This window comes from Aquarana catesbeiana, linkage group LG09 (genome assembly GCF_042186555.1).
Source record: "Aquarana catesbeiana isolate 2022-GZ linkage group LG09, ASM4218655v1, whole genome shotgun sequence".
Taxonomy (NCBI): domain Eukaryota; kingdom Metazoa; phylum Chordata; class Amphibia; order Anura; family Ranidae; genus Aquarana; species Aquarana catesbeiana.
In genome coordinates, this window is record NC_133332.1 from 41,188,522 (window position 1) to 41,206,181 (window position 17,660).

General features: G+C 42.1%; 1 protein-coding gene across 2 annotated transcripts in view; it reads left to right on the forward strand.

The window, feature by feature from the left end:
* The first annotated feature begins 338 nt into the window (after positions 1-338).
* Positions 339-17,660, forward strand: part of LOC141107539 (antigen-presenting glycoprotein CD1d1-like) — a 55,717-nt gene continuing 38,395 nt past the window's right edge. Inside the window, exons 1-2 of one of the 2 annotated variants that reach the window (XM_073598342.1) lie at positions 339-508; positions 10,398-10,655. In XM_073598342.1, coding sequence (XP_073454443.1) covers positions 445-508; positions 10,398-10,655 — 322 coding nt within the window. In that variant the 5' untranslated portion in view covers positions 339-444. Of the gene's footprint in view, positions 509-9,355; positions 9,544-10,397; positions 10,656-17,660 lie in introns of those variants that run through there. The other variant, XM_073598343.1, reaches the window with a different exon arrangement.

Genomic DNA, 17,660 nt, shown 5'->3' on the forward strand with positions numbered 1-17,660 from the left:
ACCTCCCATCTCTATCCAAGATATTATCCCTCAATAAAACAAGAAAAACAAAGTGACGGACTGTTCTCTGACTCAAATGTGTCTGTGAAGTTTTGGGGTGCCTGGCTGTGTAGGGTGGGGGATCCCAGTTTTCTTGGTGCTCCTTAGAGGGTGTGCTACATATGTAATGTTTGTTCTTGGGTTTAGATAAACCTTAGGACATGTGGGGTCTTTCACATGATCCTGAAAGAAATAGGAACCTACCCAGTAGACAGTGGGTTGTTCAGAGTTCAACCACAAGAGCTGCCCAGTTCCAAATTTGTACTTCTTCCACCACAGTACAGTAATAAGAAGAATTCCCTTTGTACTGCTGAACACGAACACACAAGTCTGTTTCCTGTTTCCTCTTTTTTATAATATTTTAGTAGAGTTTAGTTTTTCGCACAGCATTTTTAAAGAAGCAAGATGAAGGTTCTTATCGCATCCTTTATTGTATCCCTTCTTTTACTACTGAGCATTACAGCTGCAGGTAAGAAAATAACATGGATCTGTTTTATATTAATTATATTAATGTACAATAAGTTCATCATGCATCATAACTTATATCATCAAACTACATCAATGTGTTATAGTTACTACTCATAGAAACATAGATGTCTGACGGCAGAAAAAGACCACGTTGTCCATCTAGTCAGCCCTATTTTATATATACTGTATACAGTATGTATGTATGTATATATATATATATATATATATATATATATATATATATACATACATACATACATACATATACACACACACAATATGTGTATATCCATACTGTATATTTTATTTTTTAATACTTCATTTTTTAGCTTTTTTGTATGAGTAGAGATCTGTTTGTCTTCAATATGTTTGATCGGTCGACTGACTAACTACCTCTACTAAAAGTCTATTCCAAGCATCAGCCACACTTTCAAAAAATATAAGATTGCAAGATTCCAGAACATCAATTTTACATCCCTCATTCTAGTTTTATAAAAATCACTCATTGCCGCTCTGATTTACTGCTGCTGTGTGAAAGCTAATCTCACAATCAGTGAAGGTGTTCCCCTTTCTGCCCATCAATTTTCAACTGTCTGCCCATTAAAATAAGTAAAAAAAAGTAAAAAACGAAAGAGTAGAAGGGCCTTACTTATAGGATTGTATAGGATGTTGATCTGGAATCTGCAAAAAATGCAACTTTTATATTTTAGTTATTAGGAATTTAAAAAATGAGATAATATTATAGCTTAAAGGAAATCAAATATAATATTTTTTGCTATGCTATTTATTTTTGTTTATTAATAATTACATTTTTTTAGCTGTTTAACCCAGCCAACTTCACTTCATATTATGCCAAATTTAGGCTGCATTCACACCTGAGTGTTTTCAGCTCATAAAACGCTTGTAAAATGCCCAACAAAACACCTGAAAAATGCCCAACAAGAAAAATCCTATTCATTTCAATGGCACCTGTTCACATCTGAGTGTTTTGTCACCTGAAGCAAAACACCTGAAAAACGTGGCTCTGTTCACACCTAGGCGTTTTGTTTTCAGGCAGAAAGTTGTTTGATTTTTGCCATGATTTTGCCACAATTTTGTACAGGTCAAAAGGTCACCAATGTAAAAAGCAGAAAATGCCTGTAATCTGCAAAAAAAGAAGCTCCTGTACTTTTTTGAGCTTCAGGTGTTTTGCTTCAGATGACAAATGCTCAAATGTGAACAGGGGCCTTTGAAATGAATGGGATTTGTCTTGTTGGGTGTTTTTTGGAGCTGGGGCTTACAGCAGAAAAACGCCCAAAAACACCTAGATGTGAACAGAATCAAAGGAAAAGTGCTAAGCCAGAAAAAGGTGGGACTTTATATGAAGCACGTGACTGCAAAAGGGTACTAGGGTGAACATAAGGAAATGTATTGAAAATAAGAAGGTAGTATCAAAAAAAACATGGTAACATACATATAATACATAATGGATAGTGCAGCTGGAGCATGCAAATAATGCTGGTAGCAAAGATAATAGATAACAAGGTAATGACAATAAGCATGACAATAACATCTTAATTGTATGACCACAATAAGTTTCCTGGTTCACCACAAAAAGAATTTTTAAAAAACATGATACAAAGTATTGCCTGCAGGGCCTATGGCCTTGATGAGCCTGGAAGGGTAGATATTCCATAAACTTGAAAGGTAGAAGTAAAATGAGTAGATATACAGCATCCGGTAGCTCTAGGCATTTCGTGGCTTAAGTGCCACTCATCAGGAGCAAGCTGTGAGATATCTGGAATGAGACTGATATGAGTGAAAGCGTAAGATATATAAAGCTAGTTGGAGGTGGGTGTAATAGAAAACCCCCAAAATCAGTAATAACTTACTAAGGGTGTATGTGTCGATGACGTGGAGGCGAGGCCCCAAGGCATCCGAGGGGACAAGAGGGGCAACCACATGAGCAGGCATGTGGTTGCCCCTCTTGTCCCCCTGTGATGGTACACCATGGCTCCCGGTTGGGGATACCCTCGAATGCCTTGGGGCCTCACCTCCACGCCATCGACACATACGCCCTTAGTAAGTTATTACTAATTTTGGGGTTTTTCTATTACACCCCACAAATGTATTTTTTGATACTACCTTCTTATTTTCAATAAATTTCCTTATGTTCACCCTAGTTTCCTTTTGCAGTCACGTGTTTCATATAAAGTCCCACCTTTTTCTGGCTTAGCCCTTTTCCTTTGATTCAGACTGGGATGGAAATACTTGACCTCACCAGGTCATGATTTCAATTAAAGTCCCTAGGGATGGGTGTCAGGTACCTTACAGCGGAGTCCGAAATGACGAGGGTGGCCTCTTGCATGGTCCCGGTCCTAGCACCCCTGGAGGTTGAGACAGGGCTGCTAGGGCGGCGGAAGGGTGCAAGTGCCTGCTGACAGGATCAGAAACACCGGAGTCTTCGTGAAGAAGGTGGGATGCTGATCACTGGATAGGTTCAGGACAAGTCCAGCAGGGATACTTGCAGGGTCAAGGACAGGCAGGAGTTGGCAAAGTGCTGGCAGTGAGGTACACAATTGGCAGGCAGATTCGTAGTCAGGGACTGGCGGAGGTTGGCAACAAGCTGGCAGGAAAGTACAGGATCAGGAGACAGAGCCGTAGTCAGAAGTTCAAGCCGGGTTCGGTACAGGAAGCAGAGGCAGGCAGAGATGCAGGGATAATCTGAGAGAGTAGTCGAGAAAGCCAGAGGTTCAGGATCAAGGTCAATCAAGGCAACAGCAAGGATACAGGAACGAGCTGAGACAATCCAGCACTGATACTAGCATGCTGATCATTTAAATAGGGCACCTAGCGCCGTGATTCATTGGCGTGCGAACGTGCACGCGCTGACGTGCACTCGTTCGTATGGTTGCGTTAATGTGCGTGCCTAGTCCGGGGCTCGCTCATTCTTACCGTACGTCTGGCTGGCGCGCGGGAATGAGCATTTGTGATGGTTCTCTGACACCAGGCCATGGCTTCCTTAAAGTCCCTAACTACAACCCCTTTTCCTCAATGACTTAAATTAATTAGGGATGGAAGCACGTGTCTTTGCTTTACTGTTATTATTTATTTAGTCCCTCTGCAACCATTGACCTATGTTTTGCCTTCCCTGTTTTAATTGACAATCTTTTATTATCATTAATTATCTTTCCATACTAATCCCCGTATACATAATTATCATTTAATTCACTCCATTGGGTTGTTGTGAACTACGCTGGCGTGTGGGTTTGGCTGCCTTGCCATCTGTCTGTTTTTCCCCGTGTCTGGGAGCTGTGACATGCTCTGCGGGCCTCCCCCCCCCCCGCCTCTCACGCCTGGGGGGGTGGACGCGCCATCATAGCACTTCTACGTCACGCATCTCACGCTGCACGTGCGATGCACCACTGGCACCGTCGCTTGCACGCTGTGTTTCCAGATTCGTGGGCATGCTGGGGTGTGAGTGTGCCGGTGGGTCAGGGACTCGATTTGCCCGACCCACGGTGTTCCTCCCCTTTTGCCTCACAGCGTGACGTCGGTGGGCTGCCCCACGCTGGGTATATATGTGTGTCCTCCTCCCAGGTGGTCTTGACACTCAAAGCTCTACACACTAGCTCACAGTATTTCTCCAGTAGAGTTTTCCACCCTCACAAGGTAGCACTTACCATCATCACTCCCCCCTGCTTTTTCTCACTCTCACTCACACAGGTCCTAATCCCGATTGGCACTTTTTCACTGCATTTTCATTACCCTGCAAATTGGGTTTCTTTTTCTTTCAGGCACCCCTTACCTATTCACTTTCACTCTACCCCCTTTCTTTTATGCGGGCCTCCCGCCGTTCACCCTCAATATTTTCACCTCTCACCACCTCCTGGGCTTATTTTATATTCTATATTCAATTTTGTTTCATTTTTTCACTTCCCCCTCAGTTCTGCCTCGTGTTGTCTTGCCTGCCCGTGTGGTTTCCCCTCTTGTCTTCGTGGGACGGTCTGCCATGGCTCCCGGTTGGGGATACCCTCGGATGCCTTGGGGCCTCGCCTCCACACCATCGACACATACACCCTTAGTAAGTTATTACTGGCCTGGAAGGGTAGATATTGCATAAACTTGAAAGGTAGAAGTAAAATGAGTAGATATACAGCATCCGGTAGCTCTAGGCATTTTGTGGCTTAAGTGCCACTCATCAGGAGCAAGCTGTGAGATATCTGGAATGAGACTGATATGAGTGAAAGCGTAAGATATATAAAGCTAGTTGGAGGTGGGTGTAATAGAAAACCCCCAAAATTAGTAATAACTTACTAAGGGTGTATGTGTCGATGGCGTGGAGGTGAGGCCCCAAGGCATTTGAGGGTATACCCAACTGGGAGCCGTGGTGTACCATCACGGGGGGACAAGAGGGGTAACCACGTGCCTGCTCATGTGGTTGCCCCTCTTGTCCCCTCGGATGCCTTGGGGCCTCGCCTCCACGTCATCGACACATACACCCTTAGTAAGTTATTACTGATTTTGGGGGTTTTCTATTACACCCACCTCCAACTAGCTTTATATATCTTACGCTTTCACTCATATCAGTCTCATTCCAGATATCTCACAGCTTGCTCCTGATGAGTGGCACTTAAGCCACAAAACACGTAGAGCTATTGAATGCTGTATATCTACCCCTTTTACCTCTACCTTTCATGTTTATGGAATATCTACCCTTCCAGGCTCATCAAGGCCATAGGCCCTGCAGGCAATACTTTATATCATGTTTTTTAAAAACTCTTTTTGTGGTGAACCAGGAAACTTATTGTGGTCATACAATTAAGATGTTACTGTCATGCTTATTGTCATTACTTTGTTATCTATTATCTTTGCTACCAGCATTATTTGCATGCTCCAGCTGCACTATCCATTATGTATTATATGTATGTTACCATGTTTTTTAGATACTACCTTCTTATTTTCAATACATTTCCTTATGTTCACCCTGGTTTCCTTTTGCAGTCACGTGCTTCATATAAAGTCCCACCTTTTTCTGGCTTAGCCCTTTTCCTTTTAATTCAGACTGGGATGGAAATACTTGACCTCACCAGGTCATGATTTCAATTAAAGTCCCTAGGGATGGAAATATGTGACCTCACCAGGTCATGGCTTCCTTAAAGTCCCTAACTACAGCCCCTTTTCTTCAATGACCTAGATGTGAACAGAGCCTAAGCTCAAAAAAGAACATGAGCTTCTTTGGGGCAGATTACAGGCGTTGTTTATGCTTTTTACATTTCCCCCCACGCGTGACCCCTCTATGTATCCTGGGCTCCACTTTCCCATCTGCGGGCCCCAGGCCTGACATAGCAGGTGCTGCCCGGTAGAGGGGAGAGAGCAGAGCGGACACACATCTGCTTTCCTCCCCTCCTTGTTGCTGACCCAGATAGCGAACACTTTATATTAAAGAGAACCTGTCACCAAAAAAATAATCACATAGGGGACTTTTTGTCCTCTATGTGATGAAAGAAAAATATAAGTAAAACAAATTTTGTTCTTAAATTGTAAAAAATGTAAGTTGCATATAAAATCCCCCCTAAAAATTTTTTGAGGCCCCCTACCTATACATATACGCATGTATGAATGTAAATGCATGTTTCGGGAGTCCCTACGCATGAAAATCCTGATTGCGACACATGTTATATATCTCTTCACACGCCGGAGTGAGAGCAATAATTCTTGCGCCAGACCTCCTTCGCAACACTAAACACTTACCTATGGTAAGGGTCGCCTATAGAAAATATAGAGTACTGAAGTTTGTCGCCATTTCACGGGTGCATGCAAATTTATGGTTTGAAATGTTATCTCTTTACTCAGTGCAACCTTATCTTTTATATTTTACCAAAAAATTGAGTAATGTATTACGTTTGTGTGCCCTAAAATTAACTTAACATAAAAAATTGGAACTGCCACTATTTTATTCTCCAGGGTGTCTGCTTTCAGAAAATATATAATGTTTTGGGGGGTAATGTAATCTTCAGGCCTAAAATTACCGTTACCGGGTACCAGTGTTATGGGGCCTCTGGCGGTGGCTGGTGGTACGTTAGCAGTGGGGACTGGGACAGCGGCTGGTCCGCCACAAGCAGCTCCAGGGGCACCAGTTGCCTCGGGAGCGGGGTTGGCGCAAATGCCAGTAGCAAGTGAGAATGGTGCGGCAGATGGCGGACAAGGTAAGTCACTGGATAAGGAGGTGGACAGGGTTTGTTTGGCAGATTCCGCAAAATGTGAGGTGTACATTTGTTTCGAAGGGCTGCTGGGAACACACCTCAAGCAGGAAGTGGTGTTGGGCATTCAACAAGGACAGTTTCAAGTTTGGAACAACGTGCAAATTTAAACACGAGTGCTCCGGCTGCGGGGGCTCCCATTCCCCCAATAAATGTACACAAAGGGGCAAGGGCAGAATGGGGGAGCTTGCAGGAAAAAGGGAGGACTCGCGTGAGCATAGCAAGGATACGTCCATTTCTAGATAGGTATCCACAGAGGAAGGCGGTGGAACTGCTGGCTTAAGGATTTGACAAGGGCTTTCATATTCCATGTAGGCTTACCCACCCCCCCAACCTGCAGACAATTTGAGGTTGGCATTGGCTCACCCGGAAGTGGTGTCTGAAAAATTGGCGAAAGAGGTTGAGCTGGGCCGCATGGCTGGTCCATTTGCCTCTTCACCGTTGGATAATTTGGTGGTTTCTCCTTTGGGGGTGGTCCCCAAAAAGGAACCCAAGTTTAGATTGATCCATCATTTGTCCTATCCCAAGGGGGGTTCGGTGAATGAGTCCATAGATCCGGGCCTGTGTTCCGTTTTATACACTTCTTTCGATACTGTGGTTCGTTGGGTGGTCAGGGAGGTGTCCGGGCTTCCGTCTGTCATCCACTACTTGGATGATTTTTTGTGTATCGGGCCGACCACTTCTAATCAGTGTAGGATTTTGTTGGCTACTGTTCGGCACATGGCGGAACGCTGTGGCATTCCACTGGCAGCAGACAATACGGAAGGTCCAGCCACAGTGCTGAGCTTTCTTGGGATTTTGTTTGATACTGTGGCCATGGAATGCCGCCTCCCGGAAGACAAGTTGACAGATTTGCGGGCGGCAGTGGTTTCAGCATGGGGGGCTGGCAAGTTTACCCTGCGCAGACTTCAGTTGTTTTGGGTAAACTCAACTTTGCTTGTCGGTTTAATGCTGATGGGCACTGTTTTTAACCGCCGGCTGGCAAGGGCTACAGCGGGGGTTCATATTCGCCTGACCTGGGAACACAGGGCGGACCTGGGAATTTGGGAATCCTTTTTGGATTCCTATAATGGCAGGTTGGTGTGGATGTCTGAAGCTTTGTCCAGTTTTGATTTGAAGCTTTTTACTGATGCAGCAGGATCGTCAGGCTATAGGATATATTTTGGGGGGCAAGGAGTGCAGGCCCATGGCTCTTGGAATGGCGAGAGGCGGGTTTACTAGGAACCTGGCATTTTTGGAACTGTTTCCGATTGGGCTTGCAGTGGAGCTCTGGAGTTCTCAGTTCTGCAACAAGAAGATCCATTTTAACTGCAACAATATGACGGTTGTGCAGGCTATTAATAGCGTGTCGGCGTCATCGCTACCGATGGTGCTTTTGTTGAGACATATGGTGTTAGCTTGTTTGCATTGCAATGCTTTTGTACATGTTGTTCATATCCCGGGGTGCACTAATTTCTTGGCCGATGCCCTTTCTCGGTTTCAGTGGGGCAAGTTTTGTTTGCTGGCTCCGGGAGCAGCGCAACTGGGAGTTCATTGTCCAGCACGGCTGAGGTGGATTGCATTAGAGTGACGGCGACGCTTATTTGGTGGTCGGTGAGGGAGGCTACCTGGTCGGTGTATTCAAAAGTCTTGGAGGAGTGGTTCGGTCTGGCCCATGGTTTGGGTGGGGCGGCACCAACTTCCCACCTGCCCGCCATACAATTTTGTGGGTACTTTGTGTTTGTATGGTGGGATATTGAGTGACTATAGGGGTTGGTTGCGGCATTTGGCGGGGTGCAAGGTCCTTTTAGGTCATATGGGCACATCAAAAGGCATAGTGTAGGGACCCATCTGAGGTACGGCTCCCAGGTGGTATATGGGTACCTGCTAGTTGTCTCAGAGTCGGTGGTTTCACGACTGGAGGCCTGAGAAGTGACTACCAGGTACAGTTCTGGTTTTGATGCCTATTGGGACCTTGTACTCCATTTTAGGGAATAACTGGATGTTATGTTTGAAAAGGTTATTATGTTAATTATTATGGTAATTACGTGATATTTATATTTGGTTAATAAAACGGCTGTGATGGCCAATTTACTCCATTTCAGTGTTGCGTGGTTATTAGAGGGGGGGGGGTTATTGGTGCAGGAGGTAACAAGCCATAGTTAATACCATAGTCAAGCAAAAATGGCTCTGGCAGCAAAAGCGTTAAAATATGGCGCTATAGATGAACACTTCAGCCTAAAGTGTTCTACTTCAGGTTAAAGACGCTAATTTTTTTCAATGAAGCCTCCAGCCTGCATGTGATCACATGGTCAGGAACCCCGCTCAATTGGTTATTGAACATCAGTGGTGACCGAAGTTGTCAGTAACATCTGGGATTGAGTGGGCTCCCAAAGAGGAAGGTATTTATAGAATGTATCCCTAGCATGGCACATCATGCCGCAGGATGTTTATATATATGATTGTCAGGAAGAGTTATACCAGAAACAGACTTAAAGTGGTTTTAAACCTCAGATATGAAATATGAACAAAGCATATCTCCATATAGCGTGTACTTGTCTCAGTCCAGAGCACTAAGTGTCATTTTTGTCTGATAATTTGTTCCTCTGCTATCAGCATGAGTCACTTCTGACAAGTTTTCCTGACACCAAGAGAAAAAAGGTGACAGGGGATGGACCTCCAGCACACAGCCTGTGATTGACAGTCTCAGCCCTGTTCCTGTGTGATGTGTGAAGGGGGATGTGTCCCTTCCCTCCTATCAACTTTCAGAGCTCTCCTCACTGGGCTCTAAGAAAAGAACACTGCAGATAAACAGGTACAACATATGTAGAAGGATTGGTTTCATGCAGGGGATGATCTGTCAGGCACTGGGCCATTCAGGAGGGGCAGATGTTCATATTGGCTGAGGTGTTTTTCTGTCTACAGTGATTGGGACAGAACAGTGTAAGGTCGACCACCCCTCCTGAATGGTCCAGTGCCTGACAGATCGTCGCCTGCATTTTGGCTGGGGTATAGCTGACTCTGAATTGTGGTGTTCCTCCTGTCCCCCTGGAGCTTCAGCAATTGACTATTCTCAATGTATCTACACATTTGATGGATGTCTGAGTTCCCTAAGGGAGCAGATCAAGTCAACAAAACGTGTTGGACCAATTATTAGGAATCTTCCATCTCATTATATACCATATCATACCATCAATTTTGATTTGTTTTATATGCACAATGTGATATTTTAAAATGTCGTGTGGTCTTATGGACCTTATTCATGTTTTTACTAATTTCGTAATAAAGCTTTACTTGATTTTAAAACTAATTCTATTCATTTGCCTCTCTGACAATTTTGCACCCTAAAAAATCTTACATAACAGATAGGAGGTCGAGTGACCCTAAATTTTTTTTTTTTTACTTTATGGTTCTTAGACATTTGAAGCTTATACCCAAAGACTCTCTTCTGCAAACACTTGCATATTTATGTTGTTACATGTTGCTTGTTTGCTGGTATTTATTGAATTGGCAATGTTTGTTACGTAAAGGGCTAATGTGGCCAATTTAAAGCCATATTAAAAAAAATCAAGTGATTATTTGGAGTGTAGAATTACAGGGATGGAGTTTGATTAATCATGTATGTGAGAGACATACTCAAACATAACTCATGATCGCTTCTTTCCCCAGGCTCTATCAGCATGACAATCACACACAATTCCTATTTCTCCGGTGACCAAGTAAGGAACTTTTGGGGCTCCCTGGAGGTTGAAGACATTGAGACACTGGCAGCCTACAATGATTCAAGGATTATTGAATTCAAGCAAAGTTGGTCAAAGGGGAACCTAAATGACACTCATTGGGACTACTTTAATATGTTTCTTAAGAGTTACTTACATTATTTTCATTTACATCTGGGAAAAATCAGTGTGACAATTGGGTTTAAAGGTAAGAGATTGGATTGTAATTGGATTATGGTAATTCAATAATATTAAGAGGATACATCCAACCACAAAAAATATGGGGAACTCCAATCTTTGCCCTCAGTAGAAGTCAAGTAATTAAAGAGACACATTCTGGGCGAAGGGAAAGTACCTTCTGGTACTTGGGCATACCCATCAAGGGAGTGCTGGAGAGGGGAGCTATTACTCTGCCCAGAATAGGCCTGTCTATCTAAATGCCTAGAATAGTAGTTTTCTGTTTATATATTTTTATTGATGGTTAACATTCAAATAGGTAACAATACAGCCATGAGCCTTTGATGGCAAATGAAGCTCGCAATGCAGGCGAAAAAAAGAAAAAAGGCATACATTGAGAACATCTATGATAGGTGCAGCAAACCCAAATATCAAAATGTACCCTTAAATAGCAGAGTTCATCAAGAACAGGAACAAGGGAATGTATATGCTAACTCTGGAGCAGCCCCAGTGGTCCAGAGCCTGATTCTGCTTCATTTTCTATCAGTAGATAACAGGCACAAAAAGAACAGGGTGCTACACGATTTTAAAGGGCAAAATGAGGGGAGAAGAAAAGAAGGAAGGAAAAGGGAGTAAGAGAGGAAGAGCAAAGAGGGAAAGTCCGGGTTGCCAAATAATGGAGCTACAGGAGAGTGGGGAAAGTTAAGTGCAGCCAATTTCCAGGAATAATCCCACAAATGCAATGAATGTGACAGTGTAAGGCAGAGGATTGTGGGAGAAACCCACAATAAAACATTGATGGGAGCCTGTGCCTCCAAGGCTATCCAGAACCGTAGTTTTCAATCATGGCACTGGTCTCACTTTAGGGGATGACTGAAAACCTTTGGCAGGACCAAACACAGTCAACTAGCCTATTCATGGTAGGGAGTAGGACGGCTTTCTGTGTGCTAAAGAAAGAGTACATTATAGATTGTGACAAGTGGACATGGTGAATGATGATTGTTCCTGAAGGACATGGTTAATAGTGATACGCCTTCCAGCATCAGCCTACATGGCGGTGCACTTCTTGGTCACATGACATCCCACAGCCTCAAAGGAGGTTGGTAGTGGAAAATTTTCCTCTGATACTAGACATGTAGGTCTGAAGGATTTAGCTGTAAAATGCTGCTATATACAAAAAGAAGTGTGGATCATTAATCATTGCATAGACTCACTGCCTTTTTTTTCCTCTCTGCAGAGGAGACTTGCAGGGTCACATTGTGTTTCTAGCCTAGTTTTAAGGCTATTCAGTGAAAAAAATGAAGGGGAGTGATGGGGCGGTCAAGAAGGTATTGGTGCTTTTTTTGACTGTTAGTATATTCTTTATATATTTTATATATATGTTTAGTATATTCTTGGTGAAATTTTTACCTGAGTTTTTGTTCATATTTAAAATAAACCACGTTTGCCTCAAGGATCTCACATGTAAAGATGTCAATCCCTAGTGATAATTTACAATTGAATACAACCATGGGGGGGACTTTGAGGCACCCATAACCAACCACACATGTAAAAAATTACAAAAATTGTATTAGAACATGATTAAAATTATCGGAAACAATAAGACACAATGAGTCCAATATGAAGAAAAGATATAACATATCTTACTCTGAATCTTCCACAAGGGCTGTGGGGCCCAGTGGTGACCCCCCTACGTGTTTCAACTCGCAGAGTCTTCTTCAGGGAGTTATGGTGGACAGAAATAGTAGTAGATTCTATAAAAGTTTTCATATGTAAGAAATAAAAGTATTCAAAAACAGTCATATCAATACTTAGTTGCATATAGTTTTAAACTGTTAGCTTAAAAGTACAGCTTACAAAAAATTAGCAGGAGATTGAGCATCGTGTTAGCACCAACAGGGGGGGGTATCCAGGTACCCATACATTGATGGATAGCTCTAGGGGCAGGAGCCTAATAGAGTAAAAAAAAAATACAATAAGTTACAGAGATATAAAAAAGAACGCAGGTAAGACCAAATATAAACCAGAGCACCATTGGTACTTACTCAATCAAAGGTCAAATCATGACCATAGACAGTGTAACCAACAGATAAGTGAACAATGTGATTGCATACAGCTCAGCAGAAGTAAGTATAGTTAAAAAAAATCTAGAAAAATATATAATATATAATGAAGTATGGAGCATGGGTGACTCGATCTTATAGAGTAACCATAGATGGGGGGGGTATGGTTGATACTTACTAGATCCAAGATCAAAATGGGACAACAAGGGTATGACCAGCAGGTATAGGAGCACTTAGGATTGTGTACTGCTCAGCAGGGAATATGCTCTAAAAGCAGATATTATAGATCAGTGATCTCAAACTTTGTGCCGTGGCACACTAGTGTGCCGCATGAGATTTTCAGGTGTGCCGTGGGAGTTTTTGGAAAAATGTTTAAAATCGCTAGCATTTTGAAACCTTGAACATATCGAAAAATTAAATAGTAAATCAATGTCGCAAAAGTTAAAAAAGTAACATCTATTGGTTCCTTTTGTAACATGTGACTTGTGTGAGATCTCAGGAGAACTTGATCGCTCTAATTATATTATAATAATAGAGAGCATTCCATTCCAACTTTGATGCTTAGGCCTCTTTCATACTAGTGCGACTTGTCCTGCGACCCGGAACTGCAAAGTCGCATGACAAGTTGTACCCCATGATTTCCAATGAGTACCATTCATATCTGTGCGACTTCAAAGTAGTCCCTGCACTACTTTGGTCCAACTTTGATGCGACTTGAGGTCCATAGACCTCAAGATTACACAGACATTGCTTCAAGTAGTGTCAAAATCGGGCCAAGATCGCGGTAAAAATTGTGTCAAAATTGCACGACTTTCAGGTCGCACTAGTGTGAAAGGAGCCTTAATCAAGTATGGAACTCTGAAAGAGAAACTGTTAAATGAAAAGAAAGAAGCAAGCAAAAGTACAAACAAGATTACAATTGCTTCAATCAGATTTGCTCTCAAAAGTAAGCACATCCTAATTTAAAATTAAATATATATGTAAAAATAAGTTCTTCACCACAAAAATTGTTAAATCTTTTCAGGTGTGCCGTGAAAATTTTTAGACCTTTTTGTTGCACTAAAAGACAAAAAAAATTGACAAACACTGTTATAGATCATCTGGTCCAGGACTTGGTTCATATTTTTCTAAATAAATGATTGGTAAGGCCAAAGTTGATGTCTTTATCCACATTTCTTTTTCTATATAACAATATTTTTTCCTGTGGTGACACCCACCAAGACAATTTGGTCAGGGCACCATAATCATTGTATGTGAAGTTTCCCAACCAATTGTGTTCCAGGTTTTTACAGTAGCTATAGAATGGCCAGGAAGTGACACTGACTGTGGGTCCTTTTCTGATCACCAATCTTATTAGTAATGGGCTGTTGGGGCAGGGAAGCAATAACCTCCTTGCTCTCCTGTCCATTCTTTTGTCTGTCTTGCCTTTTATTGTGGATGTTAGAGAGCCAATGGGCCATTTAAAAAAAAAATATATAATTGTTTTGGAGCAGCAGCATCCTACAAGGTACGGTGGCTCTCGCTGAAATCTTGGAGTTAATCTTCTGATAAGGGAGGACTCACTGTTTTGACTCATTCACTCATGTGTGTAGATTTCATCTTGAGCTATTGGGACTGTAAACAACAGGGTTCTCCAACAGATAAAGTGTCACTAAACTCACATCATAAAAAAAACTATCAATAAATGGTGTATTACATGCTGTTCATACTCACTCAGTCACTATGAGATTCCTTTTCAGTATTTTGCAAAAAAACTAGTTGATCTTGCTGCTCTCAACTTCTGTTCATGTCCCCAATTCAGCTAGCAATTTTGCAGCTGTTGAGGCAACTCTGTACATGCTCAGTTTTTAGTGAGTTTCTATGCTGAGAATTTCCTCCCTATCACATCTTAACAGCCCATGTGACTATAGAGTCACACATGTGGGTGTATACACAGTGGTAAATGACAGCTCACTCCCTCCCTCCTCCATGCCCACTAACCAACTAAACACAATGGGGGTGGGATATTACATGTAGATTAATGGAGTCTTCACCATCCTCTTATTTTAGACACAGACTGGAGGGGTGTGACAGAGCCTGTGACTGGCAGAAATCTGCCCACACCATGTTATCTCCACAAAATAATAAAGATTTAACTTCAAATATATATTTGTATAACAATTTAAAAATGTGTTCCAAAGGCTGTTTTTTTTATTTTGAACATGTGACCAGCAGCAGAGGACTAGAAGTTTCTTGTGCTTATGTTTCCCTGCAGACAGGCTGGGAGAGAGCTGGATCATGTGACAGCAGTATATCGATTAGGAAAAATGTATTTTTTTTAAATTAAACTAATTACAGTGCCACCATCCCTATACAGAAATAGAAGGGACAATGTAAATGAAATAGTGTGTGTTTAGTATTACTTTAACCACTTGACAACTGGGCACTTAAACCCCCCTCCTACCCAGACCAATTTTCAGCTTTTAGCGCTCACGCTTTGAATGACAATTACTCAGTCATGTAATACTGTACCCAAATGAATTTTTTGTCCTTTTTTTCATACAAATAGAGCTTTCTTTTGGTGGTATTTGGTCACCTCTGGGATTTTTATTTATTGCGCTATAAATGAAAAAAGACCGAAAATTTTGAAAAAAAAAACAAATTTTTCTTAGTTTCTGTGATAAAATTTTGCAAATTATTAATTTTTCTTCATAAATTTTGGCCACAATTTATACTGATACATATCTTTGGTAAAAATAACCCAAATTAGTGGATATTATTTGGTCTTTGTGAAAGTTAGAGAGTCTACAAACTATGGTGCAAATCATAAAAAATTGATCACACCTGATATACTGATGGCCTATCTCATTTCTTGCGACCCGAACAAGTCAGGAAAGTACAAATACCCCCCAAATGACCCCTTTTTTGAAAGTAGACATTCCAAGGTATTTAGTAAGATGCATGGTGAGCTTTTTGATGTTGTCATTTTTTTCCCACAATTCTTTGAAAAAAAAATTTCCCCCCACAAAATTGTCATTGTAATTTCTCTCACATGGCATGTGTATACCACAAATGATACCCCAAAATACATTCTGCTACTCCTCCTGAGTATTACGATACCACATGTGTGAGACTTTTTCACAGCCTGGCCACATAGAGAGGCCCAACATGCAGGGAGCCCCATCACGTGTTCTAGAAGCATAAATTGCACATCTAACTTGTTGACTACCTATTACACTTTTGAAGGCCCTGGAGCACCAGGACAATGACACATGACACTGACGTGGCACTGATGACAGATGGCACTGATACGTGGCACTGATGACACTGATGTGGCACTGATGACAGATGGCACTAATACGTGGCACTGATGACAGATGGCACTAATACGTGGCACTGATGACACATGACACTGATGACAGATGGCACTAATATGTGGCACTGATGACACGTGTCACTGATGACAGATAGCACTGATGAAAGATGGCACTAATACGTAGCACTGATGACACGTGGCACTAATACGTGGCACTGATGACAGATGGCACTAATACATGGCACTGATGACAGATGACACTAATACATGACACTGATGACACGTGACACTGATGACAGATGGCACTGATACATGGCACTGATGACATGTGACACTGATGACAGATGGCACTGATACGTGGCACTGATGACAGATGGCACTTATACGTGGCACCGGGGACAGATGGCACTGACAGGTGGCAGTGGGGACAGATGGCAGTGGGGACAGATGACAGTAGGGACAGATGGCAGTGACATGTACTGTGTTCACTTTTTTTCCGTTTTTTTTTTTTCTGACACTCACACTGCAGCTGTTCGCTCTCCTCCTCACATGCTGTCTCTGTGTGAGGAGGGAGAGCTGGCGATGAGAGATGATCTCATATGTTTACATATGAGATCATCTCCCATTGGAAGCTCCAATCGCGCTGTAAACGGCCGATGTGATTGGCCATTTACAGCGATCTGTGACACAGAACTTCCCCGATGCACGCCCGCGGGAGCACGCATCGTGGAAGTAAACAGGAGGACGTCCAAGGACGCCCTCCCGGCAATTGGCGTCCGCACTGTAGCCGTCTTTCAGCTATAGCGCATGCGCAAAGTGGTTAAAAATACTTTTTGTATATATTTTTTTAGAGAGATCATAGGGATATGTTAAAAAGCAGAATATGTTATATGTTTTATAGGCAAATGGGCCTAGATCGAGATGAGAAGCAGGAAAATATGAAGTGGGTATAAAGTTCTATCTACAGGCTGTATAGAAGACAACAAAATATCTGAATGGAATATTTTGTTAGAATTTGTTTCTAGTTATGTGCATTTTCATTATTTATTATGATCACAAAACCAGTACTGACCCCTTTAATGTTTTAAAGTAGATCTTAACCCAGTCTCTAAAGTTTCATAAGATTTAATATTTAAATGTAAAGGCTGAAAAAAGCTGGAATAATTTAGCAACACTGAGATGCTAGTAAGGACTGACAAATGTGAAAACAGTATTTTATAAAAAAAAAAAAAAATGGCAGTTGTTAGGAGCCTGTCCTTAACAAAAAAAGCTGCAACAATGCATGGGAATGAGATATAATGATAAAATCTACCCTTGCACTTGACCCCTCCCAGCACTATAATGCCTTGTACACATGGTCGGATTTTCCGATGGAAAAAGTGTGATCGGATTGTGTTGTAGGAAATTCCGATCGTGTGTCGGCTCCGTCGGAATTTCCGACACACAAAGTTTGAGAGCAGGATATAAAATTTTCCGACAACAAAATCCAATCGTTTAAATTCCGATCGTGTGTACACAAATCTGACGCACAAAGTGCCACGCATGCTCAGAATAAATTAAGAGACGAAAGCTATTGGCTACTGCCCCGTTTATAGTCCCGACGTACGTGTTTTACGTCACCGCGTTCAGAACGATTGGATTTTCCGACAACTTTGTGCGGCCGTGTGTATGCAAGACA